A 21,251-nucleotide genomic window follows, 5' to 3' on the forward strand; every position below is an offset into this window, starting at 1 on the left:
GCGTTCCCTCCCGGCCCCGCTCCCTCTCCCTCAGGACGCTCCCCCGCCTTCCCCCTTCCCTTTTCCTCTAAAATCTATCCCCAAACATCTTTTTGATGTTTCCTAAAAGTGCCCAATACCTGAAAGAGTTCAGGGTTAAATCCTTAAAGCAAACAAACCTTCATTTATGGCGCTCGTGATAAGATAGCGCTGTTTTATATTGCATTATTATATATTAGTGTCTGCTATCAATAATTAGTGTTATTAAGGGTAATACGATGATGTTGCTGATGTTTCCACGGGGATAGTGTGAACTCTGGTGGAGCTGTTTACTGTCCCCGGCAGGGGAAAACTTTCCCTGAATATTGGGTGAAAACATTCCCTAAAAATGCTTTGGGAAGGTGAAACTCCAGCAGCCCCATGAGGATCAGAAAGGGCAGAAACCCCCGTGGCTTCCACAATGAACGAGTGACAGTCACAATTCCTGACCCCAGCATTTCCTCTAAAATATCTGAAATAAACGCAGGGGCTCGCATGAAAAAAAGTATTTTGCAATAAAAGATCCAAGCCGAGGAGCTGCAGAATCTTTGCTTTCAGTGATACCGAGCTAAGAGCGGGTAAAATAAAGCAAATTTCTGTGACTGTGGGCACATGGGATGATATTTGGATTTAAGTCTCTGGTTTGTTGTTTTTCACACCACTGGGATCTCCCTCAAACTTGGTGTGCTCCAACCCCACTCAGGGATCATTCCAGGAAGGGCTGTGCAAATCCACCTGATTTAAATTTTTATTTAAATAAATCCCTTCCTGATTAATTTATTCAAAACATCCCTACTTTAGAGGCTTGATTACAAGATAGCACCAGAAACAGAGAAACTTCAGTTCCAAAATCGTTCTGAAGTGTTAAATCAGCCCAAGGACTCTGCTGCAAAGAAAATAAAAATAAATGTTCTTACCCAGCCCAGCACTTGAGAATTGTTGTCTGCCGACTCGGAGAATGCAGAAGCAGCCGCGATTATCTCGCCATAAATCATTAATAGAATAACAAAAGGTGAGGAGGGGTTTAGGGACTCATTAACGAGAGCAGAACGGCCACGTTTTTATTTAAACACGCTCTTTTTTACACAATAGCTGCAAGTTCGCTTCCCCCACCCCTCCTCAGAACACACCTGTGCACCTGGAACTCTGAATTAACACCTAAATAAACGAAATAAATGTCAGCATTATTGACCGAAGCGATTTGGGCGTGGTGACACACGGAATAACCTGATTTTTTCTTTTTTTTTTTTTTTTGTAGTGAGCATCCCAGCGCTGCACTGCTTGTCTGGAACACCAGGGGTGGTGCATAATTGGTAAAAAAAACCCCAAAAACAAAAAAGCTGCCAGAAAAGGGACAAATCACAATCGTGGGCTGGAGTTAATTAGGAAGTTTAATTAGGAGCAGTGCTTTAACGAAGTGGAATCAATCAGAGGTAGGTGCTTTCCTCCTGGCTGGCAAGAATTAAACTTTGCTAAAAAAGCAGCTCCAGCTGAGCTTGGTGTTGAGATCTCAGGAGCACCGAGGAGTCAGGGCTGGCTGGAGCTGGAAGAGATTGCAAAGGAGACACAAAAAGTTGCAAAGTTCTGTTGGGGAGAGGTTGCTTTTTGTGGGGTGAGCTCTTCTTCCACCCCCAAATGTGAATTTTAGTGACTGTGTGTCAGTTCTAGCTCGCTGTTCAAGGTGCTGAAGGGGTCACTGAGGAGCAGAAGGTTGTTGTAATAAATTTATTGAAATAAAGTGCATTTTTCTGCTCCTTCTGAAAAAAAGCAACCTCGAGTTATGTGGGTTTATTTATTTTTTTATTTCCTCAAGATTGTCAAAAAAGCAACCAAAATTTATCCCACTGATGGAAGGGATCAGGAGAGAGAGACATTTTTGGAACAACTCTTCCATGGTCTCTTTGCCCTCCCACCTTTTGTGTTCCATGTGATGCAGTTTTTAATATAAATATTTCTTCCTATTCCTGAATTATTTTCCTTTTCTGGCCCCACATTCCCTCCCAAAGCAGTAAAATCAGCACTTTGTGCACCACTCAAGGCTACCAGGTGTTCTGACAGAGCATTTGTATGAAGACATGGCATCTTTTAAATATTTTTTTTTTAAACAAAGCTGATTAAGGTAATTTTTCAAGTTTCCAAGTGACTCCAACAACATTCCCTGTCATTCCTCACTTTTCCCCTCCAGGTTATCCAAACTCCAACAGTGTTTTTGCCTTTAAAAAGTGCTAAAATGAATATATCAAGATAATTTTCACTCATACACGAGCTCATGCACAGTTGGGACATTAGATTTGAAATCTATTTACAATTTTACATATTTTACAATATATAGTTCATCTTTACAGCTACAGAATAAGTTCAGACTAACATTGGTACCTTTTTTTTTTTCCTGCTGGAAACTTGGCTTCAAGTTAAACTGATTATTAAAAACAATTAAGTGCATGCTTAGAAGGAAGCTTTCAGGAGAGATGTCAATGGACTAGTGTTGCTTAAAAATTACACCAGTTTGTGTAGAAAATCGAAATTCAGTTCAAAAAACCCACCAAAGCCTAATAGAAATCTACTGGACTAAAATAAATACAATTCATTACACTTAACCAAAAAAAATAAACCAAAAAAACCCCCAAAAGTACCTTTAAAAATGTACTGATTTAAGCTCATATTTTTTTTTTTTTTAGCTTTAAATTTCCTTCCCTTCCCAATTAGCTGAGGATAATTATCCTGCATAAACCTGAGGCTGCAGTGGTGGGGGCAGCTTGTCATTCTCCACATTTTCAGAGTCAATGGCTGCTAAGGCTTGGCTTTTTGGTTTGATCTCTAGGGGATATTTCTCCACAATATCTTCCACCTCCTTGGTGATGCCATCAGTCCAATCAATCAGGTCCTTCTCCAGCTTCTTGGCTTCACTGACAATTCTTTCCTGTCTCTCATTCAACTGAGAGAGGAGGTCTAAGCTTTTGCACATTTGCTTCACCCCCAGGCACACATCAGGGGAGAAACTGTCAGATTCCTGCTTTTTTGGGGAGGTCTGGCCAGTCATGAAACGATCAAAATCTTCCTGGCTCAGGTTTAAGGACTGAGCATCCAGTTTTTCAATGAAGGCCACAGCACAGCACTGCAAAAAAAAAAATCAGAGAGAGAATCAGTGCAAGATCTGAGTCAGCACAGATGGAATGCACCCATTTTCTAGTCCTCTTCTGATTTTTTAATATTTTCTTTATGCCCTAAATGAGTTTTTCCAGAAGTTAATTTCATCAGACACTTCATACAACTCTTTCCCCAAAAGTTTGAAGAAATCAAAAATTGAGCTGCCAAGACCTCAGTGTCTCTGTTGTTTGGGAGGTGAGGGAACAGCAGGAGCAGTGCATTAATATTGAATTCTCTGATCAGCACAGATCTGCTGTGCAGATTCATCAATTAATTGATTTCCTGAAGGAAGGAATGTCAAAGCTCAGCTCACTTGGTGGATGCTCTGCTCCTACTGAAACAAACTTCTAACATTCCAAGTGTTTCATTCAAGTCTGTAATTTCCCTCCAGGATTCTTTATGATAAAATGCAGAGCACACCAAGAAATGCCTCTTGGAGAAGCTGGAAAAACCTGTTGTAATTCTAATTCTGCAGTGCCTTCAAGAAATTCTCCTGGGCTCAAAGAGGGACTTTGCATCTGGAACATCTGCACAGCCCAGACTCAGGGTTTGAGGAACAGAAAGCCCTCATCTTGCAGGATAAAAATACACCCAAGTCTTAGCATCAGACTTTTCAAATAAAGGGTTTAAAGTGACAAAATAAGAAAGCAGAGCTCTGGTTTGGACAGCAGAGAAGGAAGAGAGAGGAGATAAAACTGGCAGCGCTCTAAGTAACCTCAACCACTGTTTGAAGATGAATTTTAATTTCTGTTTCCCTTTGCTGGCAATTCCTACCTCCAGATCCAAAGCCAAACCTTGCTGGCCAAGCTCAGCTTTCCTCCTGCACTCACCAGGTTGGTGAAATAATATCCATCCTCCCCAGTCATCAGCCTGCTGGGGTTGCAGAAGCGAGTGATGTACTGGATGTTGGACTGCAGGCGCGGGGGGTTCCCCTTGAGCACGATGTAAATCAGGGTGGGCAGGAAATCATCAGCTGAGGCTGGCTCATTTTTGGTGATTTTGATGGCATTGAAGATGTGCTTGCTGCATTTGGTGATGCAGGCCAGTTTATCCCGAGGGACACGCTTGGAATCCATCTCAATGATATCTGGGAGGGAAAACCAGAAAAGAAATCATTGAAATGGTATTGATCAGGCACTAAAAGTGTTTCAAGTAAACACTTCAGTGTGGAAAATCATTCCACAGATGAAATTCCAAACCCACAGAGATTCCTGCACATTTAACAGCCTGGACCTCCCTTTGTGATGACAGCAAAAATCATCTCAATAAACAAGAGAGACAATTTAAAGCTGGAAATACAGAATTCATCACTCACAAACCTGTAATTGCCTTGACAACCATGTCAGAGACTTCTGGGATTTCCTCACTGACAGGAACACACAACATCTGGGGAGTGACCCAGTGCAAAGCCCTGGGACAGGAAAGAAAGGGTTAAACTCTTCAGGTGTGTGACAGCAGCTGCTTCCAGCTCAGGGCACAAGGAAAGCTTTGTGGGAATGAGTTATTATTCCAGCATAAACCAGTTTATTCCACTGAAGTAATTTCTTTTCAGAGAAAGTATTTCCTTTTTTTAAAAATTTGTTTTGGCTGTAATTTAACAAAAGTTTCCCCAGTGTAATCTTTATCATTATCTCACTTATTAACTTTTTCTGTATTTTAAAGAAAATGGTTTGAACCCTTAATAAATCATTTTCCTGTGCACAGCCCAAGGTTTTAAACATGGATGATTCAGAGCTCATTTTGAGAATTAGGGATTACTCAATTATTTTTCCTTACCTGATCCTTTTTTGGACAGCAAGGTCTTTCTTCTCATCATCAGTTGTCTCAGGGCAAAAAACATATTTATACTGTCGGGTCATGATGTATTTCTCAACCTCATCCATTGCCTTCTCCACTTTTTCAGGGGGCACTGAAAGGGACAAATCCCACAAATGAAACACTCCAGTGCTCTGTGGAAGTTTTAATCCCAATACCATCAAATTTATGTTAGTCATTCAAGCCAACCTGAGCTCATAAATGGATATAATGGGAAATTAAAATAAATCTGGTAGAACTCCACTGAGATTTTAAAAGAAAGTTGTAAAAAAAAAATTTAAAGACATCAAAACAATTCTATCTCTGGTACCAGAACCTGTTCCCAGCATTTCTGAGAGCTGGGGATGCTTTGCTTTAACTGCAAACTCAAGAGGTTTTAGTTTCACATCCCTGCTTTGGGAACAGGAAGATGAAAAAGGAGAACTTGGTACCTTTCCAACGTGTCTGCAGCCTGTCTGCCACGTTCTGGTAGAAATCCTGGGCACACTCAGATTGTTCCTCAATGCTTAAATCCTGCAGGAGAACAAGGATTAAGTGTGAAGAGCTGGCAGCAACACCTCATGGGTTGTTTTGGTTTAAGGCAGGAGTCCAGCTGCTCTAACAGTCTGAGAATGCAGAGGTGTCATCAGAGGTGTTTATAGTGGCTCCATTTTATGTAAAAATAGGAGAAGCCAACACTGGCTCTTTAAAGGGTGAAAGATTTGTATTTATTTGCTGAATAAATAGATATTAGCACAGGTGCAATGGCTTTTCCCCCTGAGGAGCACTGACAAAACAACTCACACTAAGCAAAATGTTTGTCCCTGTTTAACCTCTAATTTTTAAAAGACAATTTATAGTCTAGAAAACCCCCAAGAACATAAACTATTTGAAAGGTATCTCTACAGCAGACATTTCTCATGATAAAGTTACTGTGAAATATATTCACAGTGGTGTTTGGGAAACAACACTGGCTTTTGCTGGCTCCTGAAGAACATGAGAGTTTGAAGGTTTAAAATTTAATTAATTAAGGCAGTTTGCATCATTAAATGAAACCATACATCAAAAAAAGTGAGGGGACAATTTGATTTCTGAATTCTCTAAGGCCAAAACGTGAACATTTTCCTGAACACAAATCTCAGCTCTTGCTGAGACTGGATTTTAGGCCTGGTTTATGAGGAGTAAATAATCCCCTGTTTTGAGAAGGCTGAAGTAGGAAATGAGAACACCTTCAGTGCCTGAAGGCAAAAATAAACCCACACTGTTCTCACCAACTGTGCTCAGAATGAACAGATCTAAAAGAGAAATCCAAGTTGAAGATTTCTAAGCAGAGGGGATGTAAGATTCCATGAGAACTTGTGAGGAGGTAACTTGAGGAACTAAACAGGAGACAAGAAGGGGGGAAAAAAAGTTGTGCTGAATTCTGACTCATTCCAACCATAGGTGGCACCACAGACTGATTAATATTTCAAGAACATTGATTTTTTTAAAATGGAAAATAAAGATACAACGCTTATTTCCTATTAAAAAACCCAGCACAGTCAAATTCCCATTCCCCAATAAAAGGAGAGGGTGCTGAATTATCTTTAGAAGTTTTTAGGCTTAAGTTGTGTCACCCCTGAAGTGCCCAAGGCCAGGCTGGATGGGGTCTGGAACAACCTGGGGCTGTGCAAGGTGCCCATGGAACCAGATGATCTTCAATTCCTCCCCAGCTCAAACCTGTGATATCTAAAACCTCACCAGGTGATACCTTACAGAATTTCCACAAGTCCTATGAATGTAGAATATTGCTGAACAGACTCATTTGTGTGGGATTTACTCAGGACTGATTTATCTGGGATGCCCTGGGGTTAAAAGGATCCTTTGGTCCCACACTACCAAAAAAAATTTTAAAAAATAATTAAAAAAAAAAAAATAAATAAAAAAGCACCCAGATCTTAATTTAATTAACCCAACCATCTGAAGGCTCCTGCCACACTGCAGAAAACCCAAACTGCTGGAGGAAGAGCAGCATTTCCTCCCTCTGTCCCCATTTTACTGAGACAAGAAGCATTCAGAGCTCACCCTTTTGTGACTCATGGTGTCCAGGAAGAGTTTGCATTGCTTGTAGATGTCCTGGCCAGGCTTCTGGTAAGTCCTGATGAATTCTATGAACTCCTTGGACACTCTGTCTGTCTCAATGCTGGCCTGCCTGTGGATGGAAGGGCTGGGAGCTTTGGTCTCCTGGATCTCTGCTGGCAAAATTCAGAGCAGGTTTTTTTTACACTGATGGATCATTTCAGAAATTTTAGTATTTTGAGTAATTTTTGTTTGTTTGTTTGTTTTTCCAGCTGTGCAGACAACTGGTCATTTATTTCTCAAGCTTTGCCAGGGAAATGCTGGATATTATTCAACACAGCAATAATTATTAAACACAAGTCCAGGAGAAGTGAGTATCCCACTGAAGTGGAACATTCAGAGCCACACCCCCACTCACACTAATGGCCTTGTTATATCAGAGGTGACTGCAGCACAGGGTTACTTTTGGTTTTTACAGTCACACATCTCCACTAAAGGTTTCCAGCTGGGATCCTGCAGATTCCTGAAGATAATGGGGTGCTTCTCCCACTCTCCCTGACCTCCACAAGTGGCCCCAAAGCAGTTCTGCTCAGGGAACACACACTGCAAGGGGACAGAGCTGCATCCATGGGGGGTTTTCCCACAAATCCATCAGATTTTCCAAATTCCAAGTTCATTGTGCTGCTCCAGCACCTTCACCCACCTTTCAGCTTGCCAGCCAACGCTGCTGGGAATGGAGGGATTGAACAGAGGTGGTGGGAATGAACGTGGTGAGAGGCAAGCAGCAGAGAGACAGAAAACATGAAAATATTCATGGTCAGCATGAGACAAACACTGCTCTCAACCTGAAAACACCTCACATGCACAGAAATCCTGCTTTCAACAAGCATGCACAGCTCCAAAGGAAAAAGAAAGAAATGGGATTAATGTATTGAAGTTGGTTTAATTTGGATTTGAGGGAGGTTAGTGGGGTTTTTTTTTGGTTGTTATTTGTTTTTGAAGAGATCAAGCACTACAGAGAATCCAAAGTTGTGTCACTCAGTGAGCACCAAACTCTGCTCCTCTGACCAAAGCTCCACACTGCAGCACAGGGAAAATCTTGGTCAGAGCACCTCTGGTATTTCAGTGTCCTGAACAGAAAAGGTTTTGCAAATATTTAAATTCCAACTGCAGCAATTGAGATAGAGAGCACAACAACTCCTTCCTAGTTACCCAGGGACACTTTTCAGAGGGGATTTCCTTCCATTGCCTTTACAGCCAAGATTCACTGCATGATTCCCAAATCCTACACAGGATTCCAGCTGAAGGGTGGTCATTAATTAAATTGTCACATTTAACCTTAGAGAAGCAGAAAGCTTATTTAGAAATAATTAACAGAGGAAAGGGCAGAGTTATCAGATATTTCTTCTGTGATTAATCACTGATCTCATTTCACAGTACAGCTGAAGGTTTATTTACTTACTTCAACAATGAGTTCACTCTCTTATAAAAATAATGGGTCTCATTTTTCTGTTTGACTTTAAGGAATGGGAATATCTTTTCAGTCACAAATTCAAACTAGATTGTTGTTTAGTTACTAGAGAGATGTAGTCAACTAAGGCAGATTAATATTAAGTATTAAAAAATGAATGTTTGTTAGAACTGTCTTTCAATGAGTTACACCAAGAATTACCTGTGATTGCAACTCCATTAATCTCTGAGCTGAAATCCTGATTTAAGGAAAATTAATCTGTACTGATTAGCCAGGGTTGCAGGAATAAATGAACTTCCAGCAACAAACATCCTCAGGTTTGTCCTGTGCTCTCAGAGAATTCAGCCTAACTAAAAAGAAGCTGATTACAGCCAAGAAATTCCAACAAGTTCAAGGCAGCCCAGCAGAGGAAAATGCCAAAATGCCAGGAGCGAGCATGGGAGGAGTTAAGGAAGCATCAGCTTCACAAAGAATAAAGAGATTGAATATTTCAACCTTTCTAGAGGAAAGCCACTTGTCACAGCAGAACAGGAGCACTCCAGGGAGTCACTATGGTTGTGCCATGGCCACAGAGCCCAGTGTAACATGGAATGTGACACAGGGTTTGTCACCAGCTCTGTCACACACAGTCACCTGCTGGCACTTCACAAATATCTGCACTTTCCTTTAGCCAGCAGAACAGCTCAGGATTGCAAACAAATCGTGGAGGATGGGCTCTCAAAGCTGTTTGTGTCCTTTTGGTTTAAATGAAACCAGTGTCTCCTCTTGATTTCTTCTTAATTTATGTAACAAACATCTGGAGGTGCTTTGAGAATGCCAAAGTTCTTGAAGGGCCAACTTCAGTAGTTTCAACTCATAATAATCAAATTTGTAACAGCCACCTGGATTTATTTTTTTAATTAAAAACAAAGCAGCACAAGATCCAGCTAATTCTTAGAAAATTCTTACTTTTTGATCCTAATCCTAATGTGGAGCTCAAAGCTTCAGTTTTACTCCTATGATTCCCTGCTGAAAAAGGAAAGGATTGGTTTAGAGACTCAACATCACCTCAGGATGCTGGGTTTGCTTTTTTGGCCATCTTCATGTTGAAGAACACAAGTTACAACTGGCACAACCCTAGTTTGTGTTTAGCAAAGCCCAACTAAGAGCCAAGCTTACTAAAACCAGGCAGACAGCTTGCCCAGGCTGTGCTGCATTACCTTCAGAAGGGGAAGCCAGTTCCCAGGAGGGAGTAAAAATCTCCTTCAAATCCCTGAGAATGTTATCAGCATTTCTCTCCCTCCCAAGCTGTCCTTGCTTAGGGGTTTTCTCTTGAGCTGCTGAAATAAAAAGGCCAAAGCAAGCAGGGCACCAAGAGCAGGAATGTGGCAGGATGGGTGGTGAAGGGATGAGAAAAGAAAAGATGGAAAGTGAGAAGAATGAACATTAAAAAAAAAAAGGTTTAACACAGGTAATGAATGCCTCATGTAGCCAGCTGCTGCCATGCACCAGGACAACACCAATCAGAACAATGCTGAATTTCAAATTAAGGAAATGCATCTTCTCTAAGGTTAAGACAGATTAATGCTGCTTTTCCCTCTGGAATTCCTCCTCCACAGCCCAGCATTTCCATTTTGGCCTGTGAGAGCTATTGCTATGCAAAGCCAGCAGTGCCATTCATCATTCCTGCTTGTAACACATTCTGTAGAACAAACACCCAACCCAGCCAGCCACCAGCTTGGCATTCCCAGCCCACACAAACACTGCAGCCTCACACTTCTGTGCAGCTCCAGGCTCCCAGCTCACACATCCCATTTTTCCTGTCCAAGTGAGGCACTCTGGCAGCACAGGGTGGTATTTTCACTCAGGGTTTCTATCACACTCAGGCACAGCAGTTTGCTGAGTGACTGACAGCCAGCACCTTCTGTGCTGCTCTCTGCAGGAGGAATTCCCCTCCCAGCCCTCAGTCCTGCTGGGACACCAGGGCTGGCTCAGCAATTTCACTGCAATGTGCCAGAGGAAGGAGGAACTGCCCCTCAGCAGTGCAGTGCCACCACCAGAACACATTTATGCTGTTTGGTAGAAGAACTCCTGTGTAATCACATACAAACACAGGTTTAGCAGAGCACATTTCACAGATTGTTTGGCATCACTCACATCCTTCTGTGTTTTCAGTAACAATCTCCAGGAGCATCACTATCCCAACTTTTGAAAGTCAAAGCACAGAGCATTAATCTGCCTTTTAGAACAACACATCTGCAAAAACTTTTCATTTTAAAATGTGCAGAAGCATGACAAGCAAAGGAGAGTTACCCTTCTTAGCTCCTGCTCTGGAGGAAGCAGTGAAGAACTTCTTCACAGTAGTGACCTTTCTTGTTTTCTCATTGGTTTTCTTCTCCTCAAACTTGGAAAAGGTCAGGGACTGTGCCCCTTGGGTGCTCTGGCTGCTGGCATAGGCTTCTTCCTCCTCACGCTGGAGCCTGAAATTAGAAAAACAGAGGTTTGATTTAAGGGCTGATCTCCTGTGCAATCATTAATTACTCACTTGACATGTTAATTCTTCCCTCTGCCTACCTCCCTTCACCATGCTGCAGTGGTAAAAGTGATACAGTGGCAAAAGTCACCTTTCCCTCATGTCACACTGAATTCTCTAAAGGCACAGGGGAGCATTTCCAGCAGTGGATTCACTGCCCTCCTCTCTGCCTCACACTGAGCTGCCCAAGCTGTTGCCTCAGGCAGCCCTTCCCCATCTCACAAAAGCAAAATACCCTGTCCCAATCTCAGGGATATTTTGGGAAACAGATCATTGTTGTCATAATCTGCCTTGGTAATAAATATCTGCTTGAATGGATCAGGCAAAGTTTGAAAAACCAAGTTTTTAATCTAAAGTAGAGCAGGGCAAACTCACCAATCCTGAAACCTTTTTTCCTCCTATGCAGGAGGACTCAAACAAGTTACATTTTATCCTCCAAGATGCTGAGCAATTGTCTTCAAACATCCCTCCAGCTCAGGATGGACCAGAAATAGTCTGGGATCTGCAATCTCTTGAGGCAGGAATTGTCCTTTATCAATGCTGACAAGCCTGTCTGTTCACTGCACAAACAATCACAGCTTATCTGTGCCTTTAGCATCTCCCAGCTACTCATTAAAGAATTCCTTAAATACCCCACTTTGGTTTAGAGATGATCCAAGGCTGGCAGCATAACTATCTGCCCTAATAATAAAGTTTTTATTAACTGTTCAAGATATTTATGGTAGAGGAAAACAATGACACAATCTCTGTGCTGCTACCTCTGAAAACACATCTTCCATTTTCAGGGTCAAGCATTTATCTAGGAAAACTGGATTGGATTGCAGAAAATAAGTGATTAGACAATTACCTCAATTAGCAAAGCTAAAGCTTTGATGCTCTTGGGCTTAGGCCCAAGTTTAAAAGAATGACTACAGACAAGACTAAAACCAGTTTCTAATCTGCAGCTGGAATACAAAACCATGGTGCTGCCTATACCCAAGGAAACAATTGCCATCTCCAGAGGGTATTTGAATCAAAATTGTCCCTTTAACCCTTCTAGCTGCTAGACAGAAATACAGATTTGCATATGCAAATTAGGATTAAATATTCATTGGGAGGTTGGGCTTTGTTTACATTTGTTCCTTCCCAGATTTTCTTTTCAAACCTCTTACACTAGAATGCCATAGATATCCTTTGCATCAAAAGGAAGGTTTGAATTCCTGCTGGGAAGGTCAAATTGGGGAATTTGTGATGAACCTGAGCCAGAGCAAACAGGAACAGGAAACAGGAGGCAGGCACAGAATTTGGTGAAGGAAGAAAGAAGGTTCTTTACCTCTCTGCCAGCTCCCAATCCTCTTGAATCTGCTTCTGCCTGGCCTTGTGGTATTCCTCCCTCCAGCACTTGGAGCAGAAGCCCTGCCAGGCAGGATTGCCATAGTAACCACAGCCCTTCTTGCACAGCAGCTCCGACTGATCCACGTGGATTCCCCGGCGCTCCGACTTCAGGTTCATTTTCCTCCTGGTGGAAAAGGAGAAGGGTTAAAAACACCAAGGTGGCAGCAGCCTGCTAGAAATCATTGCAGAGGGTTTGCCTTTGGAAAGGAGGCACCTGCTTGAATTATTTAACAGCTCCATAGCAACCAAATGGATGCCAGGGGAAGAAGGGCACAGTTACATAACCAGGAGCCCCAAAGCCAGGGGCAGCAGAGCTGATCCCTGCAGGGCTGGGACCCCCACACACATCCAGGGAGTGTCCCAGGGCAGCAGTGACAGTCCCACATCGGGGGATAAAGGCTCATCTTTGTGGGGCTGTGACCCTCACACAGCTCCAGAGAGTGTCCAGGGAACCAGTGTCAGTTCTACATCAGGGGACAAACTGCCAAGGCACATCTTTGCAGGGTTGTGACATTCACACAGCTCCAGGGAGTGTCCCAGAGCAGCAGTGACAGTCTCACAGCACATCCTTACAGTGACAGTCCCACTTCAGGGCACAAAGGCTCAAGGCAAATCTTTGCATGGCTGTGACTTAACACAGCTCCAGAGAGTGTCCCAGGGCAGCAGTGACAGTCCCACATCAGGGGACAAACTGCCAAGGCACATCTTGCAGGGTTGTGACATTCACACAGCTGCAGGAAGTGGCCCAGGGAACCAGTGACAGTCCCACATCAGGGGACAAAGGCTCAAGGCACATCTTTGTGGGGCTGTGACCCTCACACAGCTCCAGGGAACAAGTGACAATCCCACATCAGGGGACAAACTGCCATGGCACATCTTTGCATGGCTGTGACCCTCACACAGCTCCAGGGAGTGTCCCAGAACAGTAGTGACAGTCCCACAGTCAGGGGACAATTTGCCAAAGCACATCTTTGCAGTGACAGTCCCACAGCCAGGGGACAAAGGCCCAAGGCTCTGCTCTCACCTTGTTCTGACAGCCAGAGCATAAAGCAATGGGGGAAAAATAAGAAATAAAGTTCCAGAAACCAACCAAGGGAGCTGAGACAGAACACAGAACCACTCTGGTGAGGCTCCAGGGATCTTTGGCCTCCCAAAGAGTCTTCAGGGCCCAGAGAGGGATCCCAGCTGGGCACACCCCATTTCCTGCAGGTTTTGCCAGAGTTGAACTCCTGCACTCAGCACAGCTCTGGCCTTTCTGTTAGTGCTGCAGCACCAAGGTTCTGCTGCCACAGCAGCACTGCCAAGGAGCAGGCAGTGACAGAAAGCCTGGCACATGGCAGCTCCCTGCTCCCCACAGGAAATGCTGGAGCCATTTCAGAACAGCAGCACACACAGGATCATGTGCACCAGCAGGGTTAAGTGTGCATATCAAAATATTGACATTTGGATTGCAGTATTAAACACTGACAGCACAGATAGCACAGCAGGGCTCTGCCCAAACCCAGCTCCTTCTCCTTCCTGCCACTCCAGAGGTGCCAAAAATGGTGTGGAAAGCCAGAGGAAAAGGGATTTTCTCAAACTGAAGAACAGCAGTAACTGAGCCAGAGTTATCTTCTCTTCCCCTGAAATTCCACCCCAAACTCTGCTCTGGATCATCCAGCAGAAGGTGGAATATGCACAAACATCACTGGGAGTTTTCTGCTCCAGGAAGTTCCAGCTCTTTTGTTCCAAGCTCAATTATCCATTTTAAAAGACTGATAATGTTTAACATTTCCCATTAATCTAATCAAGTTATTCTAAGCAAAGTAACAGGAAACACAGGATTTTCTCTGAGGGGGGAACAAATTCAATATTCCATCTTATCTACGTAAGTATTAAGATTTCTTCCACTTTTCTATTTTTGAAAGAAATAATGACCTTCTAAAAATAACCTAAAAATAGTTTCATTGTAGAGACATACATATTAAGGGAATCAATCTCTTAATGACATAATTTATATCTACATGTTCCCATTTTTATAGATGGGAGAGCAGCTGAATACTTTAATGCTTTCTTTTCTTTCCCACTGGAAAGTCTGACAGACAACATTGTGCTGCTGCAGAGCAAAAAACAAACAAAAAAAGAAGCTATTTTAAATATTTAAGAGCTTTACTTCATTCCCACATGCAGAAATAACTGAGAAAGATTAACTATGTTGCTTTCACAAAAAATTTTTGGTTTCATTTCCTGACTTCTCAAGGAAGGTCTGTGTGGGAGCTCCTGGCTGCCAACACCTCCAGGCTCAAAAATTCAACTTTCAGTGTGTGCCAGCTGCACAGCCTGGGCAGGAATTGCATTCTGGCAGGATTTGCACACTCAGGCCATCCCCAGAGCATCACTCATGTCCTTGAGTAACAATTCTGAACAGAAAGGGGAAGCAAAAGCCTGAAACTCTTCACTGATTCAGTTTCAAGACCACTTCCCAAAAGCAGAAGCTGCAGCAGCATTTTGGTCAGAGACCTCTACTGCAGGTGCCTGGGCTAGAAAATTGTTATAAATATGCATGAAATGTTTCATTGCCATTAATGTGAAGCTGATCAGTCAATGCTTTCACTGCAAACCACAAAGACACAATAAATAAAAACATTCTCATATCACAAACTCCCCAGAAATTTTACAGGGACCTCTGTCACCAGCAGAACAGAGTTACAGCTCTGGAACTGCAAAAATTCCCAGAATTCAGGTGTCTGCTCCTCTTCCAAAGCACCATATTCCAGACTCTCATTTGAAAATAAAGGAGTAGAGTGAAATGTCTGCCCCTGTTTCTCTCCCAGCCCAACTCCTGAAATCACAGTGGGGTTTCTCTGCCACTTGGGCACTTCCACCCCTCCAGAGAAGCACAAAAATCATTCTGTGCTTAGAGTTTCACCCCTACAGCGTTCCCTGTGTGGACCTTAAACTAAAAATAAAGTTCTGTTCAGCCTCCAAGCTCAGCAGCTTTGCCCAGGGTGAGCTGCAGAGTCAGGAGCCTTCCCCTCCCCTCCCTGGGAGGGTTTCAGTGCCACCAGCTCAGATGTGGGGACACAGGAGTCACCCTGACCCTCAGCAAGGAGTCACATGCTGCACACTGAGCTCAGCCTTGCACACAGGAAAGGTCACTGCAAAAACAACAACGACCAAAAAAAATTCCCATCTGATTGCTGCAGGTCAGCATTAATATTTCAATGACAAAAACAACTTGGGTGTTGATAAAATTCATGTGAAAAAAATTAATTTTTGGTAAGTAAATCAGGGCTTACATTATAATCTTACATAACAAAATGTTTTGTTGGAACTGTTGAGTGTCCAAAATGCTTTTCCCCCTTTCTCTGTTCCCTTCTCTCCCTTGCACTCCAGCTAAATGTGATTATTCCTTACCCAACAATCCCCTCCTCAGTGTTTGCACAGCCACACCACACCTTTTGCACGGTCACATCTCTTATTTTCACTCCTGCCCTCAATAATGGCCTGTTCAAAGCTCACTTCTAAAATAATTCAAAGGAAAACAAAATAATTTGTTGTTTTTCTGGAGTTGGAGAGCAGGCAACCTCTACCCCACTGAGAAACCAGAAAAACACAAGGTAACAAACCTCCATATTAAAAAAAATTAATATCTAATCCAGAAGTACAATAAAGTACTAGAGGAGCATAAATAACATTAACTCCTTCAATTTGGATCCTTCTTGCATCTCCTGCATCCCAATTCAAGCACTTCAAGAAATGCCACATCTCCCTCCCAGGAGCAAAAAATTCAATGTAATTTAAAATCTCCTCATCCACTGCTTTGCTGAGTGTTTCCAAAGGCTCTGCAGGGAAGGCAGGAGTGACACAAACAGCACAGCACAGAAATTTCCTTTGAGCTTTTCTGTGCCAGCACCAGACCTCATCACACCTTCATTTCTGTGTTAATTAGCAGCACCCCTTTGAAGAGTTTAGAAAAAAGAATAGGTTCTAAGAGTGGGTTATTAATTTATAAAATGCCTTTACTCAATGTTACTTATTTGCAAGTAAAAGCTTCTCACCCCCTGTTCTCCCCTGAAATGGGAAAATGGAAATCACCCAACCATGATTTTCTAATTTTTCTCTTTTCTATGATTTTTAAAGTGCACCTCACACCCCAGAGGTGGCTCCTGAGGGATTTATTTGGGATAATGCCAGCCTGGAAAGGTGTCCCACTGCTGGCTGTGGACACCAAAATGCTCCCTTAGTGCCACAAGAATTCCCAGTTGGAGCCTCCATGCTCTGCATGCCCAGACTTTCCCAAATTCTGCTGAAATCAAAAGGAAATGAGGGCTAAGATCCATTAAATCAGATCTGTCTGCAAGGCTGCACATCAAAGATCTCTAATGACAGATCAGCTCTGCTCCAGCTTTTCTAGAGCATCTCTCAGTTTTGTTATGATGGAAAAAAACACAAATCACTGTGCTTTAATTCAAAATCAGCTTTCTGCTGGCTTTATTCTGAAGCTCTCAAATACATCTTCCTATCAACTTATTTTTCTTGCTGTACCCACATTTACATATTTTTTTTTCTTTTTATTCACCTATTTAGAGCAAACACTTTTTAAGAAGGGCAACACCAACTCAGAGAATTCTCACCCTTGCTCACACCCCTCAATTTTTTCCTGTTGAGTTTTTCACCCAAGGAAAAAAAAAACAAAAATCACAGCTCTCCCTTGAGAAAATGGGGAGTCACAGATGATTGTTCAGGAAGGACAAAGCAGCTGCCTGCCCTCTGCAAAGCTGAAACTGAGAACATGTGCAAACACTGCAGGAACCAAAACCAGTAAAACCAACTTTCCTGCACAGTGTTCTGCCTGAGAGCCACTTCACTTTCCCTGTCACACACTTTGAACCAGCACAGAGAGAGTTCAGACACAGCAAACACCAATTCTGTTCCCAGCCCACAAACCCCAATATTTTTGCCAGTATTGCACAAAGGGAACTGAAGGAGCAGCAATCATTCCTCCAGGATTTGGGACCTTTTGTAGCTCAGGAACAGCAAAATACAGAGCAAGAAAAATTCATATTAAAATTATTAAACCAGCTATCAGTCACAGCAAAGAGTAGGTGCAGCCCCACCTTTTATGTGGTAGGAAAAAAAAGGGCTCCTCCAACCCAAACTGGATCCCTCACCCAGGGCTGATTTGATGCACTCATGAAAGCCCAAATTTATAGAAGAGTTTCTTTTCAGCAAGAAATTCTCACAGCACACACAGCTCTGGGGAAAAGCACTGGGTGAAAGATGTTTTAGGAGCTGCAAGGATTTACCACAGCCTCCAACACCTCCTGCTTGTTTTTCTGGTTCTTTTCCACCCCCCTGCCTTGCAAAATTATCTGTACCTTTATTATGAGTGCACATGGTGAGGAGGGATCAGCTGGGTCATAAACTATTTATTAGTCCTGGATTGCTGAGGTCACCTTTGAGAGCTGCCTGGAAAAGCTCATATTCCAAGCTGAACAGAAAGGGTCTTGTGTAATTAATCAATAAACACCTTCAGGAAGAGCTAATTGCAATCAATTTATAATTATTACAAGCTGGGAAGAACAGGTTTTGAGTAACTCCACAAATGAACTCTGGAAATGAAAAGAGTTTTAATTCTATAATTGAAGTTCTTTAAATGAGATTCAGTATTGGTAACAACTTAATTAAATGTATTTAAAACCAGTAAAACACAGGCTGGGAACAGCAGGTTTGGTTTGGGGATCAGTTTTGATTTCTTTTTGTTGTTATTGGTTTGGTATTTTAATTCCATCCCTAAAATTAAGTTTTCTCAAAAAAAAAAAGAAATTAAAAAAATCTTAGCAACACCCTACAGCAGTCTTTTCACTGGGCTGAAGCAAATGTGATTCAGCTCTTCAAAAGCCACTCTAGCACTTAATGAACAACTTGAATTGTAATTCAAAAACACCAAAGTGCCCCAAAGTTCACCATGAACTCACTGCAACTCTCTGGTCATTAATGGCCATTGTCAGAAATGGTATTTGAAAGCAGAAAAAAAAAAAAATAAAGCAGGGAAGTCTCCAAACACACAATTCTTACATGAACTGCTGTTGGTTCACATTTTGCCTGAATGCTCCATCATAATTCAGAACAAGACAGCAACTTTAATCACTAAAAACAGATTTATAAGGTAGGTTAGACAGTGCACCAAAACTGAGGGGTGGAAGGATGAAGTCAAGGTGTATTTTGTATTTTCCCCAAGGAAAAGTGCCCTTAAAATGTATTTATTGCAGAGAACCAGTGATGCAAACACCCCAAAATTCTGCAGAGCAGCAGCCTACGTGTTGAAAGAGTCGTGATTCAGGTGCAGCCCCAAACACTCAGGCATGTAATTAGCAGCAGGGTAATTAACCATGAGCTAATTTCCTCCCAAGGAAAGGGTGGGGCAAGATGAGCTCAGGCTCCAGAACAGAAAATACAAAAGCCATCAGACAAGTGGGGAATTAGGCAAGAAAGCCGGGTGTTATCTCTGCAGTGCTCACACTTTTCCTGGGCATCTTCCCTGCAATTATGGGATTTCAGCTGCAGCAGTTGCAGGATAAACAGTGCAGCCTGCTCAAAAACAGTCCCCAGAAAAGAAACAGCCACTGCTCTGAGGAGCAGCCACCTCAAACAAACCACACAGCTGGGTCCTGGGGTTTGGAGGGGAAATTGCAGCCACTGCTTCAAACCTTGGAACTCCTGATGGCCACAAGGCTCCAGCTCTCAATTTCTTCAGCTGGGAGCTCTGTTTTCCCTTCAAATGTCAGCACAGGCCTGGGGGTACAGCTTTGCTTTGCCATTTGAGATGACCAGGCTGTGTCTCACCACCTCCATGTGACCCACAGCTGTGCTTCAAACGAAATCACAGGAAACTTCTGAAACTTCTTTGTGCTGCTTGACTGAGAATTCCGGTCAGAATAAAGAAAAGATCAGCCTAAACTGCTAAAGTCTCCTCAGAAACAGAAGCAACGGGCTCCTAGACACTATTCCCTGTCAACCACATTCACCTGGACACAAATGGAAATTAAGTTGCCTAAAACCTCAGAGAAAAACTTCAAAATGCTTTATACACTTTCTACCTCACCTGTTACAAGTGGTATTTTAACAGGATTTAAACAAGCAAGGCTTCCAGATCTAGTTTTAGAACACAAGTAGTTAATTATCAGAAAAAAAGTCTCAAGCATAACTGGGGATTACACAGCTAAGAAAGGAGGAGCTGAGAAAACTAGAACGGCCTTAAATAACACCAGAATCATGGACTATCCTCAAGCTTACAATCAGTTTGTTGTGTAAAGCAGTCTTAGGAATTGGTATAGTTGGGTTTCTACCCTATTCTCTCTTGCTACTGTATTTTGTTTTGGGCTTTTTCTTGGTCAGCAAAACATTCCACTGAGCTACAATTCACTTCCTAATCCTCCCTGCTGTAAAAAAACACTTGTGTAACCACGTCCAGAAGGTCAGCACATCCAATTCCTGAGCAAAGCACTGCTCCTGGAAAACATCTCATCCTTCTACACTGGTCTGGCTTGGTCACTGGTCTCAAAAAAGTGCTGGGTAACTGGAAAACCAAAATCAGCTCAGTTCAGTTCCCAAAGTCCTGGTGTGAGGAATTTCATGCTTCAAAAGTAGTTTGAAATGAGCCCAAATAACAAAAGTATGGATTTAAATCACAACCTCCATAATGCCACCCTTTTCCCTGCAAACCATTCAGTGCTGCTAATTCCCACTCAGCCAAACAAAAAACCAATTTAATTTTGCCTGTAAAACCTTCCCAGTGAACCCTGCCACAGAGCAGCAGGATTTCAGACAGCACTGAGCCACCCTCTCCAAGAATTTCTTTGGTAATTCCAGCACATCATTCATCTCTCAGCATCTCACACCCTCTGAGAGCCACTCCCTGCTCCAAGGGAACAGCTACAAGCAGCGATGAACACCCACAAAAGCATCCAAAACGCACTGCTCAGCATCTTAAATATTGCCTGAGCTTCACCTGGCTGCACTTTAAAGGAGTTTGATCCTCAGCTGTGCAGTGAGAAGCGGGGCAGGGACAATACTCACAGGAAAAAAAGCCAAAAACTCATTGATCCGCAAGGAGAACAGGGTGGGGTGGGGGATTATTGGTAAAGCTATCAGTGACACCTGCACTCTATTAACCATAAGACAGACCCATGGAATTAATTAAAATATATAGATAATAAAAATTAGCTTTAGGAGCTGTACATAGAGGAGGGCGAACACCCAAAAAACATTCAAAACACACCGCTCAGCATTTTAAAAATTCTCCAAACTTCCCCCGGCTTGAGCTTAAAGGACTTTAATCCTCAGCCGGGCAGCGGCGATACTTACAAAAAAAAAGCCAAAAACTCCTTAACCCACAGGGAGCTCATGAGGAAAACAGGCTGGGGGGACATGGTGACAAAGCTGTCAGTGCCACCTGCGCCCCGTCAGCCACCGGCACAGACCCATCGAGTGAAAACACACATAGATATGGAATAAAGATCAGCTGTAGGAGCTGCACACGGAGGAGAAAGGCGGCTTGCCAAGTTTCCGCATATCCCGCTGTTTACGGCGGTGTTTATCCCGCTCGCTGCCGATCAGGGACCCTCGCCCAGGCCCGAGGCGGCAGCGGGGCCGGTGTGAAGCCCCTCAGGGGGCGGACACCGAGCCCCGACCCTCAGGACGAGCTATAACCGGGGGGACGCGGCCGCCCCCGCTGTCCCCGGCCCCGCCGGGCCTCCCCCCGCGGCTCTCACCGGCTGTCCCGGGCGGCGGGGCCGGCCCGGCCGCTGCGCTGCTGCTGCCACGGCCCCTCCACAGCCCCTCACGGCCCCGGCGCCGCTCCGGCCCTCCCTCGGTCCCTCCCTCGGCTCCGGC

The 21,251-nt window shown here is 43.3% G+C and overlaps 1 protein-coding gene across 8 annotated transcripts; it reads right to left on the reverse strand.

Annotated features, from left to right (window-relative positions):
* Positions 1-1,053: 1,053 nt before the first annotated feature.
* On the reverse strand, positions 1,054-21,165 carry RABGEF1 (RAB guanine nucleotide exchange factor 1). 8 transcript variants are annotated; one of them, XM_033078292.1, is made up of 11 exons: positions 21,131-21,165; positions 12,313-12,498; positions 10,781-10,947; positions 9,688-9,807; positions 7,721-7,744; positions 7,024-7,190; positions 5,412-5,493; positions 4,942-5,074; positions 4,485-4,576; positions 3,996-4,252; positions 1,054-3,133 (listed from the first exon to the last, which is right to left on the reverse strand). In XM_033078292.1, the coding sequence occupies exons 2-11, from the start codon at positions 12,489-12,491 to the stop codon at positions 2,735-2,737; spliced, it is 1,620 nt and encodes a 539-aa protein (XP_032934183.1). In that variant the 5' UTR covers positions 12,492-12,498; positions 21,131-21,165; the 3' UTR covers positions 1,054-2,734. The 8 variants fall into 8 exon arrangements, with proteins under 8 accessions (XP_032934183.1, XP_032934182.1, XP_032934187.1 ...); XM_033078291.1 differs by having other exon boundaries at positions 7,024-7,193; XM_033078296.1 differs by lacking the exon at positions 9,688-9,807 and having other exon boundaries at positions 7,721-7,741.
* Positions 21,166-21,251: the final 86 nt, after the last annotated feature.

The sequence above is a fragment of the Catharus ustulatus genome, chromosome 22 (assembly GCF_009819885.2).
Source record: "Catharus ustulatus isolate bCatUst1 chromosome 22, bCatUst1.pri.v2, whole genome shotgun sequence".
Lineage (NCBI taxonomy): Eukaryota > Metazoa > Chordata > Aves > Passeriformes > Turdidae > Catharus > Catharus ustulatus.